This window comes from Ischnura elegans, chromosome 9 (assembly GCF_921293095.1).
Source record: "Ischnura elegans chromosome 9, ioIscEleg1.1, whole genome shotgun sequence".
NCBI classification, from domain to species: Eukaryota; Metazoa; Arthropoda; class Insecta; order Odonata; family Coenagrionidae; genus Ischnura; species Ischnura elegans.
The window spans coordinates 25,214,490-25,237,329 of NC_060254.1; the positions used below are offsets into that span (position 1 = coordinate 25,214,490).

Genomic DNA, 22,840 nt, shown 5'->3' on the forward strand with positions numbered 1-22,840 from the left:
GTTGATAAGCTATTTTAGGCAGAAATATTGATGACGTAATAATCACCGCCCGCACGTTAACTAAAAATTTATCAACCGCGACAGTCGCCGTGAATTCAAACGTAGCAATGAGTGTGCTATTTCTCATGACGTCACCTATCTAAATCAAAATTTAGGTGTATCTTAAGATTGTGAGTGGAAAAATGGAGGGAGCAGTGAGGTAGGGAAGTAAATAAGTGTCTGATTTTTCGCCAGGGTTAATGAATACTTTGTTTGCCGATCTTCCAATCACAGGCTCAAGATCTACGTGTCGTCATGGCACAAGGACCAATAATTGCGCTTCGAATATACGTGTGGAGATAAATGCGAGGACAGTGTCTGTATGTGGCTGGGCCTTGAAACATGAATGAAATATCTTTTTTTTCTTCTGATCTGTCAATAGGGTAGTTTCCTTCATCGAAGAAAACGAAAGGCATTGATTGCGATTCGTTACCCACCATTAGTGTATTCATAATACACTTATTATTTGGTTTTAGAAATACCGGTTTAGACGAATGGCAAGGGCCAAATTTTATCCTCATTTGAAAAAGGCCAGATTGACGCCCATTCGATGCCACTCCACGTGACGTCACAGGGACCTAGTTTCTACACGAGAGGATAGGAGCTATACATCGTCTGAGGTTACCAATGCATGCAAGAGGCACAGAGCTCAGGGAAACATGTCTTAATAATAACCTATTAAAACTGGCTAAGGTCGGAAAGTTTTCTTCGTTTGATAAGGTATTAATAAACCTTTTTTAAGCCAAGCGCTACCAGATAGCATGGTACTCAGCTACCCGCTAGCATCCTGCGTCGTATCAGCGCTCAGAGCCTCGCCCAAGGTCACCTCACAAGGCGGGAGGGGGAACCAGAAATGCGTCACACTGACTTTTTCCCATCATTCCTACTTACGCGTCGCGTTTTCGCGCGCTTGAAATTTTTCACTTTTCATTTAATCGCGAAAAATAGATATCGTCATTTAAAAATCTAAAAGCGTGAAATACGTACTCCAGGAGTAATAATCTTTCGATTAAGGCAATAAAAAAATAAAAGGACACCACCCTATTGTAGTTCTTTTTCTATAAATTTGAGAGATTTTTAAGGTTTTATGATGAAATTCACGGCTATTTCCAGGTTTTTTCACGGTAGACGAAATTCACGGCTTATTCACGGTTTTAAGGTTTTCACGGTTGAGTGGGAACCCTGGGCTTACTGATAGGAATAGATTTTCGTTTTAACCTGAACAATTAATGAGGTTCAATGAATTCGAGGTCGAACTCAGACACTAATCTCTTAGAACACTCATTTTACGTGCTATTTCTTAACTTTCTTCCTCCGTTTTTTCATCGATGGAATTTTGTAATTGATTTTTGACCCACAACCCATTGTCGGATCGGCTTGAAATTTCGCAAACTTGCTTCCTCCAAATGACAATACAATATTCAATAATAAGAAATTTGAAATTTTGTTCCATTGAGCTCTAATTATTAATAATATTTTCTTATGAAAAAATAGTTATAAATTTTCTCAATTGATGGCATTAGTTTCTTCTAGACCTTATCACAAGAGTTAACCGAGGAAACGAGTTCAAGCCCAATTCAATCAAAGATTTTTATTTTCAAATGTTAACTTTTTTTTATATTTTTCAGAATCAGTTCCTCGTAAACAAATAAAACAGATTGATAAAAACACGCTCTTTCCAAAAGCATGATAAAATTGAACCAAAAAGTACAAAATAAGCTTTTAATCACTGGGGCAATGAGACGTTGCAGATGATTATGTTTAGATATTGATGTTGCGTCATGCCAATCCTCACTCACCTATCAGGCTCTTCTACACTAATTTGTAATAAACCTAATCAGCACTCACGAGTTATTCTCCGAGGGATGAAAATCTTAGTTTTTAATTTTTACTACATTTTTATACTGTTATTGGAAAAGGCGTGATTTTTATATTTCCTCATTTCATTTTTAAAATTTTATTCTTCTACAGGATAGCAACTAGTCACCGGCAGATTAAAGTCTTTGTTTTTCAACTTTCCGTTGTGCCTAGATGGTATGCACAACCTCTCAGCGATATTGCGTACTAGGTTTGATATCTTTTGACATTGGATCGAGTACCCAGAAAGGGCTCGTGAGGTTACACTCCTAAGGGTTGGGAACCAGCAGGGTTATTCCACTAATGGTATGGCCGGGCCATAAGTCGAAATCGACCATAACTACGGCCTCGAGACATACGTATGGCTTCAAGCAATTCTACTCTGAGCGAAAGGCCATAAGTCGGGCGGTAGCTATGGCCTAAAGGCCGTAATACTATGGCCTGCCTAGGAGGCCGTCATAACACGGGCCATACGATATAACATTGCTCTCCTAAGGACTTATAAAAGAAACTTACGAATTGTCAGCGATTACATAGCGATTGTTTCAAGAAATATATGAATATTGTGGGGGAGCACATACGTATTCAATGGGCATTGGCTAGATTTACGACAGAAAGACGTCGATTTCATAAGGAGGATACGGGATAGGTGCAGGTAATCGGTTCGCATACGATGATGATATTTTCATTAAATACTTCCGTGCGTCAAAAGTTGTTACTTACTTTTTAAGTAGATATAGTGGATGAACTAAAAGTTCGCTTGTAGTTAAAAAGTTAGAAATGCATTTTTAATGGATGCTCTGTTAAAGTGAACGGAGGAACGGGCTTTTATTTGCTTTCTGTGCTACATTTGCTAGCAGATTTCTTACTTGTTTCGAAAAGCTGTAGGTAGCTTGAAATACCCGCCATTAAATGTTTTATATTTTCAGATTCTCGTAGCATTAAGGTTCATGAGGGAGGATATCCAAGAAACATAGGGCAAGACATTTTTTATGGCAGAAAGGCAATCTTCAGTAAGTCGATGCGTGAAGGACAAATGTCGTCCACAAATCAAGGAAAGAATGATAGTCTCATATTGATATTTTAATTTTATACAGCTACCTAAACATAAGCCTCTGATAATAAAATTAATGGAACTTAGAGTTTCAATTTCATCTTTAGATTTCGTGCATTGGCTGGATTTCTAAGGCTTTTGGGGGCAAATTATTGCAGCCATGAGGCAATAGTTAACTATTGGAAGGAGAGGAAGGGGATTAGAACTACAATAGGATGCCATGTTCTAATTCTATCCATTACATGCACAATTCACGAATATACGGATATTTCGTATAATACTGTACGGTACAAATTTCTTCTGCTTCTTCTCGTCCGTGATTTGCGTTCTTAACTTTGTTTTAAAGATCTCCAGCGTCTGCCGCCAGATCAGTGTTTAAAGAAAATCCAAATTTATCGTTTAATAAGAGTCAATTTCGGTTAAGGAATATAGAATTAATTTTTATCCACGTAGGAACAAACTTCCTTCTCAAAAAATGACTAGTGTTTAAAAAAGTGAACCCAACTTATAGTACCAATTATAATTCACATACTCATACAATTCTCATACTCGCCTGCAGAAAGGGCGTTAAGACTTTTGGCCGGGCCGTATGATATGGCCCCTCGAGAGTGGAATCGGTATAGGCCGTAATTTCGGGTCAGGCCATAAGAAACTTACGGCCGGCCATACGTATGGCCCCGTTTAGTAGAATAGCCCTGCAGGGCCGAGACTTTTGCGTCCTTAGGAGGGGGTCGAGAGGAAGGAAAAAAGTTACGAAAGCGCCGCCGCGATAGGAGCCCGACGACGCCTCCAGGGATAGGAAAAAAAGGGTTTGGGTTGAAGAATCCCAACGCCGTCATTACGGCGATGTTGGCTACCGTTAGCGTGGATTATCATTGATTTGCTGTTCATACAGAAATTAAAGAATATTCCATAAATAAGAATATTCCACATTTTTTCCGTAGACGATATGCGTAAACAATATGCGTGTATGCAAGGGCGGATCCAGGATTTCTTTTTTTCTGGGGGGAGGCAAAAGGTCCATGCAGGCAAACGGTCTTCTTATATTTGAAATTAAAAATAACATGTAACAATTACTGTAAGAAATATTCTTCATTTTAATATGAAGGTTACTAATATAAAATGAAATGATTGAGGCTCCGAAATATACAAAACAAAACGAACGTAATGCTAACCGTATTAAAAATTTTGTCCATTGTTTAAACGTCTGGGGAGGCATGTGACTCCGTGCCCCTCCTCAATCCGCCTACGAGTGTATGGTATGGTATTTGGAAGAGGCGACCGACAGATGAGGTCATTTGCTCCATGTGGGGAGAGGAAGGAGGAAAGGATGGAGAGAAACCCGGCGCCGGTATCAGCCTGCTCTTAAGGAAAGGCGCCGAGGGGATCACTGCTTAACGTACAAATCCTACGGACGGATTGCTTCACTTGAAGTGCCCTAAACAAGGCAGGGATCGGGCAGCCTCTGAAAAACCTCTGCCATCGCTGCGATTTGAACCCGGTTCGTCAGAGTGGGAAGCCAACACTCTAGCCAACACGCCAACCCGATCCCCAACGATATGCGTAAGGGGATTCCAGATATTCAGTAATACCTATAAACATTGCTTCTTATGCTGGAGAAATGAAAAAATTAATTGGGGAACTAGCTTAAAAATTACCATATGTATTTGTAATTTTTCCAAATATTACGGGAGTGGTGTCCGGACGCCCCATCCTTAGATTCGCCGTTTGTAACCCAAAACATCCCACAGGGTTCCCACTCCAACTACATTATAAAATTCACGGTTTTTTCCAGGTTTTCACTGTCTAAATGTCATCAAATTCACTGTTTTTAGATAAGGCATTTTAGGCAGAAATATTGATCACGTAACAATCATCGGCCGCATGTTAACTAAAAATGTAACAAACGCGACAGATGCCTTGAATTCAAACGCAGCAATGACAGTGCTATCTCTCCTGACGTCACCTATCGTTAGCAAAATTCATGTCCGGCTAAAAGGATGTGAGTGGGAAAATGGAGAGAGCAGGGTGGCAGGGAAGTGAAGAAGAGCCTGATTTTTCGCCAGGATCAACGTCTTCCAATCGCAGGCTTAAGGTCAATGTGCTGCCATGGCACACACGGACCAATTAATAGTTGCGCTTTCGAATACACGTGTGCAGGTAAATGCGTGGACAGTATCTGACCGTGAATGACCTTGAAACATGATTGAAATATCGTTTTTTTTCTTTTAACCCGTCTATTGTTGTTCTACAATCAAGTTTTCGAGATTTAGAGGTTTTATGACGAAATTCACGGCTATTTCCAGGTTTTTTCACGGTAGAAGAAATTCGCGGTTTTAAGGTTTTCACGGTTGAGTGGGAACCCTGTCCCACCACACTCCTATCGAGGCGGCTTGCGAGGCAATATGCAAGCTCAGAGTCCTCTAGTTTACACTTTCAGCACTACTCCCTCATCAAGCACTTCGTAGTAACCATTAGGCAATCCAGAGTGATCGGGCTTAGCACTTTCCTCGCTACTTCCCGTGACAGAGCAAACAACTATTGTCAGGGTGTCCAGCCAATCAAAGCAGAAAAATTCACGCACAATTCCAGGTTTTTCAGGGAAATTTTTACAAAACTCCAGGTAATTCTCACGTGAGTACCGCGACAGATAAGAGTTTTTAAAACAACCAAACTTACTTGAATACGTATATTTAAATAATACTATATTTATGTATTATTTTACGTGCCCAAATTAAAGACTAACACTTGGAAATAGAAATTTCACACGAAATTTATGAATGTCTCACTTGTATCTTAAGACATTCGTCATGATTTAAAGATTATAAGGAGTTGAACTGGCATAATTTTATGTGAAATAAATTTGAAAAAAAAAAGATATCGAAATTTCAGGTTGGAGCGCATATTCATGGACAATTCATGCATAATTCCAGGGACTAAAAATTCACGCAAAATTCCTGATTCTCCCGATCGCCGGATGCACCCTGATTGTGATTCGAAGACGACAAATCGAAAAGTGACAGATGGGTTAAAATAAACTGATCACGATAGTTATCTTTAATTTCCAAATGACCAATAAGTCAAAACAACTGGAAACGCCCCAATATGTGAGAATTTCTGAACGAAGGAATGATCTGACACCAAATTATCTGCGGGGTAGATTCAGCAAAATCGCAAGAAGTGTCTATTTTAACTGTCTCCGACAGAAGTGAACATGTACATTTGGAAAATGGAAAGTTCAACAGCTCAAAGGGCATAGCTGGATAAGAGGGTGAAAATCCCCCCTCCGGGATTTTTCCCGTACTTGGGGTAGGTATGCGATTTGGGATCAAATAGGACAAACCTCCCCATACTTCAAGTCCGCTAGATGCCCACCAGGGCCGGCTAGATCGAAAATACGATTTTCACTCTTTTTTTAATATCTCGGTCAAGAAGGCATATTTGTTAATACTGTTTGCGGCATTTGAAACCTTATTTAATGGAGAAGATTTCCAAATGTTTTCAAGAACTTTGAGCGGGACAAGAAGATATGGCGTCGATTTGAAAATTTCTAACGCATGTTTTCATAAAATATGTTTAAGAGGGCCAAAAAGAAAAAACGTTTTCTGGAGGTGTTTTTAATACCTTTCGGCTGGCGTATTGAAAAAAATAATTTTTAGGTGGTGGAACATCGCGAAAAAATGCGATTAAAAATATGCGATTTTGGCCATTTGGCTTTATGCTCTGGCCCTCCACAACACCCCTTTTTATTTATTATAGTATTCTACAGATTAAGGTGCCTACCACAGGGACAGTCAGAGACAGCCATTCGCACTACGTCCCTGCTGCGCGGCACAACTTCAGCTGGGAGCTGCATTTGGTTTAGAGTCCTCATCAAGAGTAGATGGGCAAATCGCATTGGATACGTACACACCGGCTTGATGAGGGCTCGAGAAACATCTGCGGTCCCAAAAACGAATTGTTCGACATCAACTGATTCATTAACAAAGCGCAATGGAGTAATTTAACAGTGATTCACTGCCTTAGAGCTGTTCCCGTGCATGTGAGCCAATTTGCAGTAGTGACCGCCAAGCTTGCTTCAAAGAGAGAGGGTACAAGGCTTAAAAAGTTTTGACAACATCTACATGGCTTGCCAAAGTTACACCTGGTGAATAACAAAGAATAACTGATAAAAGGAGGCGAACATGATAAAAGAACCGTAGGGAAATGGTAAGTAATATTAAACAAAATATTTTTGAATCACATTGTTTTAAACAATCACGAAGTAAATATTTGTGGAAAACATAAGTCTTGTAATTTCCAATTTTCAATGTATTCTTCTAAATTAATTCTAATGAAATCATAAAATATGGCCACCAAAAAAGAATTACTTATTCTACGAATCCAAGAAAACAAAAAATGGACGTACCAAAAATGAAAAATTCGGTTGAATAGCCCAGATGAAAATAATGCTAAACAAATAGAAGAAAATTTTTTACAGAAAGGAAAATAACCGTAGTAGCAAGAAAGCAATTCTACAGAACTCACAGCTGTAGCGTGCTTCTATCAACCATGATGGCAGCAGAGAAACCAAAGGTGGAGGATTTTCAAATTTGGTGATACAGATGGACAAGAAAAGTAAACTGATCGACAGAGTGAGAAATTAGGAAGTGTAAAGAAGAGTGGGATAAAAGATAAGTCTGATGAACACCTTAAAAAGAAGGAGCAACTTAAACGACCACATCATGATGCACAATATCCTGAGAGAGGAGACAATTTTGACAAAGATAGAACCAATGTGTTATTCACTTGCAGGGTGGAAAATCAATGTTTGCAACAATGAATTCTGAAGGAAGGACCATAAAAAATGACTCTACACTCTTCTAATTTTCGTTTAAATTGTTATTCATAGTAAGTTGAGACAATAAAAGGAATACATAATAAAAAATGAAGATGAAATTCTTAAATATGAATGAAAATTTATATAAGGTGGCAAGTCAGAGAAAATGATGCAAGCTTCAGAAAAAGAAATGATGAGTCACAACTAGCTTAATTTTAAGAGCCACATAAACACCACAGTGAATTAACTCATCCCCAACATTTTTCACAGCAAAAAGAAAGGGATTCAGATAATTCACCTTCTATTTGGGTATTCTGAATTATTCCCCTAATACTTTCCTTGAAGCTATTTCATTAAAGTCTTTGAAAAAATGCATAAAATTGTTGATAAGAAGGTACCCTTGTTGCATGGGCTTGAAAGGTAGAATAACTTGAAGTAATTTAAAATGTGGTTTGTAAGAATAAAACACGATTTTGGGAAACTTTGTAGGATTAGTTTAGTGAGGAAACTTTTACTACACCACATAAATAAAACTTGATGCTTTACCACCTGATAATGACGCTAAGTCGTTGGAACCCGGGTCTTATTCAAATTTTATTTATGTGGTGTAGTAAAAGTTTCCTCACTAAACAAAATTTAAAATGTGGTTTTGACTACACGCACACTCTTAAAACTTGCCAATTAAGCAATTAAATTCTTCTGCATCAGATTTAGAGCCATGTTAACCTAATGCATTTACCAATGTGATGGGCAAATGCTCCGATGGATGGATGAAATTAGAACAGGAGCTATTTTCTGGAAATTCAATCATGCATTTGCACGATTTTGGGTTTGTCTATGTTGCAATTTTGATAGTGAATGCGTTTACATATGTACCAGCACAGGCAAATGCATTGTGTGAACATACCTCAAAATGTCAAGGAAAAAATTGATACAGCATATAATTGGCTAAGTTCTAACAACATGTATCTCAAATTCAGCTGGTTTGACACAGGTATCTTAAAAAAAGGGTTATAAAATGAAAACAAATTACATACAAGCAAAAAAACAACTCTTTGTGTGCAAATGAATGCTTCTATTTCAGTTTTATGAACTTTTGGGTTTTAATTTTAGTGTACAAGTAAAAAAAATTAATCATTTTTTTGCTCTACTAAAAAGTTGCTATTACTAAGATACGTGTTGTTAGAACTTAGCCATCCATATGGCAAATACACAAAATTTTAACTTTGAATTCTTGCATATATAGTTTTAGATATGGTAGTACAATGGAAAACCATTAAACAAGCTACCATGAGAAGAAAAAAAATAAGAAATACCATCCACCACTCTAGATAGGAATCTAGAGTCAACTCATTTCTTTTTCCCGTGGTTTCAAAATGACTGGGTTCACTCAACAATACAAAAAGATGCAGTGGAGGACTTAGTAGGAGAATGATTTCATTAACAACCCATCAAGATTATATAAGAGTTAGATTTGGAGATTTATTTTTGAGGGCATTTGAAGCAGCATTGTAAAGTCACTAATAGACAGACCAAAGCTTTCCTATAATTTACACATCTTTTAGCATGCAAATGAATATTAATTTCGCTCAATTGTATTAGGCTCAACTACATGGAAGTTAATACTCGAAAATGAAAAGGAGATTTCGTTGATTTCCACTGATTTATTTCGTTCCCACTGACGAAATAAATTAGTGGAAATCAACGAAGTCTCCTTTTGTTTTTTCAAAATTGCATCCTTAAAAATTTCCGATAATTGCACCAAACCCACCACAGTTTAACAAAATAAATTTTTTCCATCTTTTTCAATCCTATATGATGGATAAATGGCAACATCTTGAATTACATCATCTCAATAACATTAAAGCAGTGAAATTTCCATTAGGACCTAGGAAAAGGAAAATGGCAGTAAATGACGATAGTGAGATTACATTAGGCGGCCCTTGCAGATAAAACTTTGAGCCATGTGATGTGAGACACTCTTCTACACCTTTCAAGGTGTAGTTCCTCACTAAAATGAATTGTTTTCCAAGTAACACTCAGCTCCCTGTCTCAACATCTAACATCTCCCTTTCCCAACAACCTAAAGCAACCACATATCATTACGAATGTTGAAACATTAGATAGAAACTTTCCACTAAAGCACCCGCTTTGATGTCAAACCAGTGTTATGGGGGTGTGGCCAGGAAGCCGAGCACTGATTGTTTTGGGGAAACAGCACTTATGCGCAGCTCTGGGACTCTCAATGAAGAGACGGATTATAATACCCTTTTTCTATGAATCGTGTTTCAGCGTGAGGAATCTCAATGTCAACTGAGCAACGATAATGCACAACTTTTAGCATGGGGAAACAAAAATTGAAGAAGGCGGTAAAATAAGACACCTCTACCATCTGTCGTCGTCCTCACGAACCTCACCGCATAATTCGCTCATTCGTTGGCGCTTACCACGGCTAGACGTCACGGAGTTGATGATTCCCGCAGGAAGATTAATCAATGCCAAAAATAAGAAATGGTTCAACATTCTAACCACTAAATTTTTACAATGAGCAAGTGATGGTAAAAATATCAATCGGGCTAACCCTTCAGTGCACATACAGAAGCAATCAAGATGGTTATCACTAACATCAATTACTCAACTATTTTTAACAGTTTCATTGCATAACTTTAAGCTCTAAAGCGATTGAATAAGTCTCAAATTGCAATGCCAATCAATTCCAAGGCTTTACGTAGCCGGAGGGAAAAACATGACTCCATGCCTGGTTCGAAGCTCAGCTTGGGAGTCTTTCCTATCCGATGTAAACGATGAGTACCAAACTGCAATAGCAGAACAACAGCATGAAGAGATTTTTACTACTACAACGTTATACTGTTTCCCCTATTATTCACACCGCAAATACAGAGGAATCTGAATTCAGGCAGCCTATGAGTAGAGAGACAACTACCACCTCACAATTTACTATCTTATTTAAGACAAAAATTAACACTGTTGCTCCATCTTACACCACACAATTAACAAGAAATACTGCAGACACATCTGAATATGCACTCCCGAGGGAGATATCCCATAGAGTACCAAATCCGAAACATCAAAACGTTTTGTCCCAACAATCTTGGTCCAGAGAAGTCGACCAAATTCACTGAGAGCATTAGTAAACAAAATCTAAGTAACTAAATGGCATTAAAGGGTACATCGTGCAATTAAAATCCCAAAAACACATGGAATGGACTTTCTAATCCTCCACTTTCAAATTGTGTACTGCGAACAAATGTTTCTATTAAGTGTAATTGTGAGAGACAAACACTTTTCACTACCTTGCAATTTAAAGGAAATTAAAGTACTAATATTAAATTTCTTCTACGCACTTTTTTTCAAGTAAACAACGCAAACTAAGGATAATTGGTCAATATTAGCACGAAACTTGACGAAACCCCATGTAAGCAGGCTGAGTTCTTGGAGGGTGCGGCCATAAGCAAAATTAGTTTAAAAGTTTTCTAAACAGCAACTTACGGCTTGAGAAGTAGTATATCAGAGGTAGGTCACCAATCACGAAATTCTCGCCAACCGACGGCCAGGAACAATAACAGTTGCGGAAGCTCCTGTCACACACTGCGGCATGAAAGCAGCCATTACAATTCCCCGTATGAAATGTTTTTTTCCCAGCAGTCAACGCAAAGGCAATATGGCCACTGCTTGATGGTAGTAAACGAATCCATCCCCACAAAATTAACCGGTTTCGCTCCTTTGTTGTGTATTCACCGCGATGACTGATGCCTCCGGACAAATTGTAAGTCATGTTAGTTTTATGCATTGTTTTGATTTGATGAATAATTTCCGTGTCTCAGAATCAGTCCCGAAAAATAAACCGGAAATTGCAAATTCCTGAGTCTAGGGGTCAAGGATCGATTTCGCTGTTGTTCTATTGAGTGTGTACGTATTTTTCGCACATTTGCTTATCTAACATTATTATGTGAGCGTGTCACTAGCGCGTTTTATAATATGATTACTTTCTGTTAACCTTTACGCAATCCTGAATATTCTGAGAATATGTTTATTTACGTAACAACATTTGTCAGTTTGACATACGTTTCTGGGAGTCATTGGCTGAATATGTTTCATATTGGGCAAGAGAGACGATTAGACGTCATTGCATAAATAATTATGTGCCCAAATTAATTCTATACTTATTTTCGTGAACTGGGGGGCGTAATCAAACTGGCAACCCTGCGGTACAGGTGAGTGGCCCTGAGAAATGATGGTACGGTAATCATTTGTTGCTTCATTTCTTTGTAATACTCGCATTATAGTATCTTAGATGCTAAATCTATCACAGTCACTGCATATGTTCTTTCACCAGTGGGGTATTCATTTGGTATTCGTGCAATCTACAATGTCAAGGGTTTGGTCAGTTTTCAAATCTTTATTGCCAATTTTTGGATCCCGAAGATCCTCTTAAAACGCCATGGTAATCAAAATTAAAATTGTTACTTAAATTTTTCTCTCTTCCGCAGATATTTTTCTCTCTTCTTGCCATTTTCCTGATTGTCACTTTCCTCTTTGTTTTGATTATGCTTGACATCCAAATTGGACAGTTTTACTCATCAATTAATGGGGCACACATTTACATCTCCATTCCAAAAGTTGTTATGGGCAATGTTCTTGCTACTTCCTATTACAATTTTCTTTTATCTTATTCATATTGACTGAGGCTATTTCCATGAAGTGCTTGACCTAATGAATTGTTTTCTTTTCCTAATATCATATTTCTCTGCCACCTAATGGAAACTAGTTGTTGATCTATCAACCTTCAGTTATGGCTGATGATGTGTTTGATGAAATCACTCTTCAGTATAATCAAACCTAACTCTCCCCCTACTACCATCATCTAAATAAGTTTGATAAATATAGTAGTTGTGCTCTCAACATAGTGAGAGGTGAAGTCCTTTACTCTAAACTTTAGCTACTTCTCAACACATACAGTACTGTGCAATATTTTTTAATGTCTGGTCTGGTATTTCCATCTTCACATTCATATTCAGTGCTATATTTTTTTCTTCTAAGTATGCTAATATTTGTATACACATATTAGTGATGTCTCTTATTTACCATTTATCTAAAAAAAACCTTTTTATACTTTTTACTCTTTAATATTTATGTGAAACTTATTCTTTTACTCTACATGAGTCGTCTTTTTTATAAGATATTATTTTCAAAACCTAAAAATGTTACCTCTTTGCTGTTTAAGAATGGCTTTATTTTTCTCCATCCGTTAATGTAGGAGTTTTTTTTTTAAAGTCAAGGCCTAGAGTGGTGTAGAACTTCCTGATTAGTTTCCTTGTTTTAATTCTTTTTCTGAAATTACCTGTAAACTTAGCCAATTCCATTACCTGCTTCTTACTTTTTATTCTTCTCTTCACTGTAGGATGAAATTGATAATTTTGTTTGCAAGTCATTCAACTATGTTGTATTCATTTCTTTCTTTTGGTATGATGTGGTATGTGGAGGCGGCAAGTGACAGCTTGGGTAATATTTGCCTCCAGGGAAGGGTAGGAAAGTTTGGGTTGAGAAAAATTAGGTGTCTGAATTAGCCTGACCTTATCAGAATGTGCCAAGGAGGGCAGGATTTTTATCTTCCCTACCGTGAGGACATAGTGCAGCATAACAAGTGCCCTCCTCATAGCTCTCAAGCCATTGAAATTGAAAATGGTTTTTGTTGTTCCAGGAAATGAAGTCCCCTGGAACATTGCAAAAATGCCATCACAAACAATAAACTAGAAAAATTACAAAATTAATTGGTAAATAGGCAACAGTTATACTAAATCCATGAGGAAAAACTCCTGTAAAACACAAATAAAACAGAGGAGATTAAATAATCAATATGGTGCTAAAAAATGATAAACAGCTCCAAATTTCATAAATTTAATTTAAAAAGTAATGGATTGTGTAGACTGGAATTCTAGCAGCTTGGTAACTTGAAGGTATTAAATTAAAATGATTCATGCAGCAGTACATGCTAAATTTCATTCAGCATTATAGGAAATACATTACATGAGTCACACACAGCAGTCAACAGAAAATTTGTTAAATTACCATTGTTAACAATTTATTTCACTTCTAACTGGAAGCATTATGGGTTAAGTAATTGTATTTCTCAAATGCATTCATTTTTACCCTATAACCAGGGTTGGATAACCTCCATAATACCCTAACTACCTCCAGGGATGTGAACCCAGGTCCACTGAATTAATAAAGCCATACTATATAACACCACATCAATCTGATCCCCTCTTTCGTTTGGCCAATGATCTTGCAGTTTAGTGGAATTTTTCTGAAGTATCTTATGGCGAATCGTTATTTCATCTTGGTTCACACTCATGAACAAATTACTCATTGAACAGCTATTCCTCGATTAATGACTTTAATAAATCATAATGAATGCATCACCAACTGTATCCTTGCCTAGGAAAATGCATTTTATTTTGAAGTAAAGTATTAATACTCTTTGAAAGGCACTATTTTTTGGAGTATCTTGTATCTTATGGTGGAGTTCTTAAAAGGTTTTCAGTACAACCCAAGTTTCAAAGTCTAGTAAGTGAATTTTGATCCTATCCAGTTGTCATCCTTTCGTTCTTGCATTGAACTTTTGGTGGTACATTGTTTATTAAGGCCCTCATTAGACGAGATAGCCAGGTGACGTCACCAGCGGCAGTAGCTGGCGACGCACTGGCTACCAAATGTAGTAGCCAGGAATGTAGCCAGAATTTATTCCGTATTGATAAAAATATTTGTCGTTCAATGTGACCGAGTGGCGACTTGACACTGGCGACCTAGTGTAATAAGCTCCGTATGCTACAACGCAGCGTCGCCAGTATGGGTAGCCAGTGGCGACAGGGCTCAGAAGCCAGTCAGTCGCCAAAGTGTGGCTACATCGCTGGCTACTCTCGTGTAATAAGGTCCATAAGAATCAATGACCCATGACAAGCTGAGTAGCCAGTTTCAACACTGGCGACGTCGCCTGGCTACCTCGTCTAATAAGGGCTGGTTAATATTAGCAGGTTTTCATGCATCTGAAATTGTATGAGAAAAATTACTTTTATCCTCATTAGATGGTGCTAGCTTTAATCCATAAATGTTTTTTAACTGGGTATACTCAATTGATATTTCAAATTCCAGAGTTGCAATGTGGTATTTTCATTCTGTATGTTCAAACTTTGACAGTGAAATCTCATTATGTCTAGAGCAGTGTTCATATGATGCATTTACCTCCGTGGGTAGGTTCTTAGACACATTTACCATAGAAATTGCACAAATTCTGGAGTTGATGGCCAGTAAATGGCGCTGTTCTAATTTTGTGAATCTATCTGATTATTTGTCCTGGTGCATGCATGCAGAGGTGAATGTTTCTTGTAAACACAGCACTAGGCTACAGTTAATATGCATGCGAGTTCTGATGAATATGTCCGAATTTGTCCAAATAAACACCTGTCTTCCAGTGTGTGTGATCGCATTAGCAGTGACTATCATGTCAGAACATACACATTGTCGACAGAAGTAGCAGTCAAATAAGTTTGATTTTTGTGTGAATTGCGTCCGTTTTGGGTGTGTTATTGATGTTAGTGTTCTATAAGTGAGTTGAATTTCGAGTGAATTGGTTATTTGACTATGGATAAGGATAAATTGAAAAGTCTTTTGTCCGGGAACAGATGTTTGGGGGATATGAGAGACAAAAACTATCACAAGAGAGATATTCCATGGCAAAAATGAATTCATAATTACGGTCTTTCAAGAAAATATAAGTCATCAAATTTTTTCGTGTTTGCAGTAACGTACTGACTATCATAATAGTAGATAACACGCCCATTGTAACCACCTTGTTATGACTTGGATTTCGAATGTAGGTACTCGTCAGAAAACATTTTTGTCAGAACTCGTATGCATAGTAACCGTAGCCTAATGCATTTGATATATTTTTGGAGTGTTGATTGCATTTCATTGGTTTCTCTCTTTGTGCATTATTCCGCAGAGGTTAGCCTCAGCACATCAGCAAGTAGTGGCGAGTGTGGGAGGTGTTGGCGGAAGTGGTATAGTGGCGAGTGAAAATTTGAGCCCTGGTCAGGACTCTGTCTCCAAAATGGGGGTCTCACCCCCTCCGTCAAAGACGCCAGCCAAAAGGTCACCAAAAGATTATATTTTTGGAAAAGCCATCGGAGAAGGGAGTTTTTCAACTGTAAGTCCATTGAAACATTTGCATTATTTTTCTCTAAACTGTCCATGGCCAATTATCATTTGACTATATGGTATTAACACTAGAAGGACCGGGGTCGTAGGGCTACCTTGAAGGGCCTGTCATTTTGATTGGTAGCAATTATTTTAAATATTTTTTAGTTTATGTTACAATTAATTGATAACTTCATTAATATAACCTTTTCTTTATTTATCAATATAATTGGGTAATTATTTACAAATCATTTTGCAATAAAAAATTTAAAAGGAACGGTATCACATCACTTCTGCTTCTCCTGCGATGGCCTATCACACGCCCCGTGGTATGGCAGATATGTTGCTCATGTCCACTCAAAATGTAATGAAGAATTTAAATACATAAGGTTGCCAACTAAAACATCAAAATGACTGGAAGTATTATCGTGTATTGATTTCCTAAAAAACACGTTTTACCAATGCAAATAAAGTGGAAACGCTTAACCTATCACTTTGACGGGTGTTTGCTTTTAAGGTAGTCTGATGGAATAAATCTATTTATTTATGAAAAGAATCAAGTTATATATTTTTAAAAAAATGAGCAACATACCAAATAAATAAAAGAAAAAATGAAGTCAATGGAAAATAAATCTTGGAAGTATGATTAAGTAAGTGGAGCTTACCCATAAAAATGACGAGTCTGGTCCTTCTACTGTTAAAAAAAGGTACTACCGTCAAAATACCATTCAGCAAGTGTAATTTCCCACTTTCTATTAAAATTAGTGAATACAATATCTGATGGTGGCTGCACCATTGAGTGTATAGAGGTGATCGAGTGCCATGAACATTACAGAAGAGGATCCTTCTGTCAGCGTCTAGATATGTTGTCACCAACTGCATATTTAATTGGATTGACTAAAGTCCCCACTCACGTTGATGATGGGCAGATAGATCCTAATTTCCTGGAAATGAGCTATAATTGGGCTTGTTGACCTAAATTTATATTCGTTATGATGTGATTTATCTAATTCATAAGTTTTCAATGCTATTCCTCACATTGTAAACACTATCCTGTAAAATATTGGAAAAAATGGGATAGAACTGCATTCATTGCCATGCTGTAGGCTTTTTAAAAAAGTGTTTAGAATAGAACAACGGAAATCAACCAATTGGGCCCCCTCCGTATAGTGACCTTTTCGAGTGCAAATAGTCAAATTCATTACATTTGTGACTAGTCTTTTTGCATTGAAATGTAGTGATAGGCTTGATAGACGAAATCTTTGAGCTTGTAAAATACATTGATTTTGGCCTACATTCTTTGGCTGAAGGCACAAAATAGTTCAATTCTTATGAAGTAATTAATTACATGCTGGATTAGGGATTGCTCCTCTGCAGCATATGTATCTGCCAATGCATAGGTGCTACAAACAGGTAAATTTCATGAGAGACCTCTGGAGGTTACATTTTTGATGTTGTCAGCAAACGATGCCAGCTTCAATATTACGCTCAAGTCTGGTTCAGATGTTGCTGATATCCCCAGACTGTCCCGAAAGTGCACACGTACTGAATGCCATTTAGACATGACTTTAGTCGATGAAAATAAATTTAAGTCAAAATTTATTTATGAGAGCTTATTTCATGGAAGCCATCTCATAAAATATTGTTAACATTAATCATCATCTTGACAGACACCGTGAAAAAATTGCGAAAACCAGCTGCCCTCTTTACTGTTTAATTCATGCCATTACCATTCCAAAGCTAAGATTTTTGGCTGCTGGTGTCAAATACTTGATTTGGATCTACAAACAACTTACAAAAGTGTGCTTCCAACTGTGACATCCTTTGATGCTAAAAGAATATTCCTGGGGTGCATTGCATGAAGAGTAATCATGGAACATATTTTTCTCTTAGGTTTTTAATCGCTCTTGAGGATTGGTGCATTTAAGTGTATGGGTTCCTCACCAACTTTTCAACAATTGTACTGTCTTCCTCACGTGTTGGGACTTCATTATGAAGCTATGAGACCATTTAGCATTCAATATTAAATTTGTGTAAAAAATTTATTTTGAGCAAATTTATTCTCTCGTTGACCTCTCAGGTAAATGAAAAACATCCCTATTAGTTTGGTGCTCAAGAAATAAATTAAATTCATTTATTAGCTAGAACTCTATTTTTTTTTATCTTGGATGTATGTTTCTCTCGACTCCAAGTGGGTCAAGTTAGACTTCATATCTCAGGTTGTATGTCGCGGTGGATGACTTTTCTGTAAACAGTCTAAATGGTGGTGGGGAGCTTAATCTAACGCAGATGGGGTCCACTAAATTTGATAATGTACAGTGGAACCTCGTTAAAGCGAGTACGGGCTATAGCGAGACCCCCGCTATTACGAGATATAGCCGATGCTCCGTCAATTGACCCTATAATAAGCGTGTTAAAAAATTCATTTTTACGAGGCCCTTTTGGTGTTGGCTCTAGCCTTAGCGAGGGTTTCATCGCCGGAAAAACTTACATCAAGACTACTTAATCTCTGTAATTGCTAGCGATCTGTTAGAAATGAAGTTAACGGAGTGTTCAGTCTCAAATTTATGTGGTATACTGTCGTTTGATAAATAAGTAGTTAATTTTGGTGAAAATATTGTGGTATTAGCATTCACGAATGCTTGATCTTCTTTTGTTCCTCGGGTGGCAGAAAGCAGTCGTCAGCATACCCGCACGTCCATGAGTTGCATGAATAGAAAGCATTTGATGGCAGACACCATGGCCAAGAAAACACCAAACAATTAGTCGTTGTTTGAGTTAGTGATGCTATTAAACATCACCTTTTGTCTGGATTTATGCTTACGTTTATCAGATAGAAATTTATCTGTCACCGCACCACTCTGTTCCTGTATAACTGTTCACAACAGGTATACATATTGGCTATTATTTGCTCCACCTCCGGTAAAGCGACAATTCGCTATAACGAGTGTTTATTGGTGCACCGTGGGGTGTCGTTTTATCGAGGTTGCACTGTACATGTGTTGTTTATGTTATGCTAAGGATGCTGAAAATTGGGGAATTCAGGATTAGAAAAAGATTGGCACAAACAGACACAAGCATATTATTTCCCTTGTCGTTTGTTTGATTGCAAGGTTTTAAATGACTTTGCTCTCTAATTTGTTTGTGCTTCATTGAAGACCTTTGCCTGAGTGAGGTGATACAAGGGCATACCAAGGATCATAACTAGGGGGGGGGGGGGGGGCCAAGCCATGAAATTTATAAGATTATTTCCTCGAAAAAAGTTTTATTTTAGTTTCTTATCTTATACTAATTTATGTATTACATTTTTTGTGGGTTTAAAGAAAATTTGTTGAATACTTTTGTTTCAATTCAGTACTGCTTTTGCTTGAAGACGTATGCGATTTTTGCTTCTAAGGGGGGCAGTTGCCCCCCTCCCTCCCGCCCCTCGCTGGGTACACCCATGGGGTGGTAGCATGATACCAGCTAAGGATCAGGTTTAATGAATTTAGGATTGATAGCTGTGGAAGTAGAAGCAGTTTGACCCTTAAGTGCTGGAGCCCTGCCAAGGAAAAGGCTATCCCAGTTAGGGCACCTAGGAACATTTTTACTTCTTTGTCCGGAGCTGTCTGAAGGAATAGAATTACACAGATTTACATATTGCTAATTTATTGTACGTACCAGAATTATGGAAAATGAGTCGAAGGGTCATTTATAGATCCCAAAGCCTTGTTAATCTGGGTCTTAATGGGTAGCGGCATACCCGCATTTTATTGCTTTGGACGGTCACTTCCCATTCCCTCTGTTACCCTAGAAATTATGCATTCTCCTATGTCGTACATAATGTATGGGATAGTAAAACTCTCAGAAAATGGCCATTCGTAAATACCGTATTTCTCCGAACATAGTCCCCCTCTGAATACAATAGTCAAAATGTCACTCCCCTAATTTTGAGTTTCAGGAAAAAATTTAAAAAATGGGTTTGAGTATAGTCCCCCCTTTACTTTTACCATGGCCATTTTTGGAAAAAAAAGGGACTATATTCAGAAAAATATGGTAATTATAAATAAAATTACACTATGTATTTGATACATTTAGTACTTTTGGAAAATTTCAGATTACTTTTAATTGAATATTATTAAATATTAGAATTTCATGAAACTAAGTGTGAAAAGGTTCTCTATATGTGCTAGAAAATGATCCCGAAAAAATTGTTGAGTGAAGTTAAAGTGAATCTGGTTTTTTCAAGTTTTCAGTTTTACTTAATATAGGAGTTCACAGGGTTCTGAATAAAAGTAACAGAAGCAGGTGAAATTTAGTGCAATGACATCCTGTAAGTATTAAAAGAAAATAGAGATGGCACTTTTCCACAGGTTTTATTAAAGTATAACGCGTTTCAACCGTTAGGTCATTATCAAGGACAAGTATTGTACTTGATAATGACCTAAAAAGGATTGTACTTTATAATGACCTAACGGTTGAAATGCGTCATACTTTAATTAAACCTGTGGAAAAGTGCCATCACTATTTTCTTTTAATATGCACAGGGTTACCAAACAGCATTCCTATCTACAATTTGCTATATGGGGGAGAACTACATGCTATAATTAAAACAAAAGAGGATGAAAGAGAAGGGAAGGGTAGGTTCACAGGGTTCCCACTCAACCGTGAATAAGCCGTGAATTTCGTGTACCGTGAAAAAACCTGGAAAGAGCCGTGAATTTCGTCATGAAACCTTAGAAATCTCCCAAACTTGATTGTAAAACTACGATAGATGGAATTAAAGAAAGATTAAGGGTTGATTTTTCTATATTTTTTAGCAATTCACTTTTTCCACTGATGATTTTTCACTACATTTTTAGGAAGTCACTTTCTCGTCTGTTGATGTGTTTGTCCTTCCAGATAAAATCTTGCAACTCATTTTTAACTCACTTCCAAATTAGCCATCAACTCACTACTTTTTCACAGTGCCATATTTTTGTCCCTCCAACTGTGTAAAATCAAGCTTTTGATGTATTCCAATAAATTTGAAAGAAATATTTTTTTCTATCTACATTTTTATTTGAACTAAAGCCTGCGATTGGAAGACATTAATCCTGGCAAAAAATCAGGCACTTCTTCACTTCCCTGCCACCCTGCTCTCTCCATTTCCCACTCACACCCTCTAGCCGGACATGAGTTTTTCTAACGATAGGTGACGTCATAAGGGATAGCACTGTCATTGCTGTGTTAGCATTCAAGGCATCTGTTGTGTTTGTTACTATTGTAGTTAACGTTCGGTCGATGATTTTTACGTGATCAATATTTCTGCCTAAAATGCCCCATATACAAACCGTGAATTTGATGACATTTAGACCGTGCAAACCTGGAAAAAACCGTGAATTTTATAATGAGGTTAGAGTGGGAACCCTGGGTTCAGGTCCATGGTATCTGTTTATGCAATACGATGTAACTACAAAAGTTGGTTCATGGCTATTATTAATCCAATGTTGCTGTTTTGCTTTCAACATTTACTACAACAGTGTTCTTAAAATTAATTACCCTTTAACTTTCTGTTATTTTTATTTGCAGGTGTACTTAGCAAAATATATTCATTCTGGGAAGGAGTTTGCAAGTATGTTACCTTGTGAATGCTTTGTTTTATTGGATAATTTGAGATGCTGCTCAGTTGTTCAATGTTATTCAATGTATCACTCATTTTCCATTTTGCTTTCTCTTTCAGTTAAAGTTTGTGATAAGAGACACATCATTCGGGAGAAAAAGACAGAATACATTAAAAGGGAAAAAGAAGTTCTCAACTTATTGGCAAGCGTTCCTCGGTTAACAGCTCCTTTCTTTGTGAAACTTGACTGCACATTCCAGGATAGCAATAGGCTTTGTATCCTTTAAAATAGTTTCTATGCATTTGTGATTATTTAAGGTATATTTTCTCCTGATTAATTTTAAATTTTTGAGTGGTTTCCATGGAATAATTTTTCTTCTTTCTTATTGAGAATAGGTGTTGTTGAGATGGAATAAAAAATCTGCTCTCAAAATGAAACCACAGGAGAGATATTAGAGAATTAATGCTGAAAAAATGTATGTGAACCTTAAATTTTAAGGTGTTGTTGGAAGCTCCATTGTAGGTTGTTGTTTCCAAAAACTTCAGTGTAGGCAGCAAATGTTATCAGTTGACTGTGAATTTCTCTATGAATGCTTATAATTTTCAGCCTCTTAATGCTTTTAGATATTTAAAAGTGGTGCTTACCAAAGTATTTTATTCTATCATAATTCAGGAAGATTTTCAAACTGTCTCAACGTTACTTTCTTTATTTAGAGGTGTTATGCCATGATTTTTTTACATTTTTAAGCAATTCACTTTTTCCACTGATGATTTTTCACTACATTTTTAGGAAGTCACTTTCTCGTCTGTTGATGTGTTTGTCCTTCCAGATAAAATCTTGCAACTCATTTTTAACTCACTTCCGAATTAGCTATCAACTCACAGTGCCATATTTTTGTCCCTCCAACTGTGTAAAATCAAGCTTTTAATGTATTACATTAAATTTGAAAGAAATATTTTTTTCTATCTACATTTTTATTTGAACTAAAAAGAAGAAAGCAAACCATCATGTCTTGGCCCAATCCCACGTTTAAATTTTAGAGGTAAAAGACTGTGTGTTCAGAGCCTAAAATGTGGTGCACATCAATTTCAGCATCTAAAATCAAATGCTTTCTCTGTTAGTATTCATTATAACACTGAAAATCAAATCTCAAGTACATATATGTGATGAATTTATATCACTCCAGTGTCAAATACTGAGCAAATGTGCACCATGTTTTTTATTTTTACCATTAGTCTTTCCTATTTTTTAACATTCACCCCATGAAGTCAA

At 37.1% G+C, this 22,840-nt stretch overlaps 2 protein-coding genes across 3 annotated transcripts in view; one reads left to right on the top strand and one right to left on the bottom strand.

Annotated features, from left to right (window-relative positions):
- Positions 1–11,369, bottom strand: part of LOC124166109 (myocardin-related transcription factor B-like) — a 298,259-nt gene extending 286,890 nt beyond the window's left edge. Inside the window, exon 1 of the mRNA XM_046543755.1 lies at positions 11,280–11,369. The gene's annotated coding sequence lies outside the window, so the exon portion shown is untranslated. The remainder of the gene's footprint in view (positions 1–11,279) is intronic.
- A 58-nt stretch (positions 11,370–11,427) lies between these two features.
- Positions 11,428–22,840, top strand: part of LOC124166111 (3-phosphoinositide-dependent protein kinase 1) — a 34,300-nt gene continuing 22,887 nt past the window's right edge. Inside the window, exons 1-4 of one of the 2 annotated variants that reach the window (XM_046543758.1) lie at positions 11,428–11,556; positions 15,793–15,996; positions 21,537–21,579; positions 21,688–21,843. In XM_046543758.1, the coding sequence (XP_046399714.1) occupies positions 11,533–11,556; positions 15,793–15,996; positions 21,537–21,579; positions 21,688–21,843 (427 nt within the window). In that variant the 5' untranslated portion in view covers positions 11,428–11,532. Of the gene's footprint in view, positions 11,557–11,732; positions 12,005–15,792; positions 15,997–21,536; positions 21,580–21,687; positions 21,844–22,840 lie in introns of those variants that run through there. The other variant, XM_046543760.1, reaches the window with a different exon arrangement.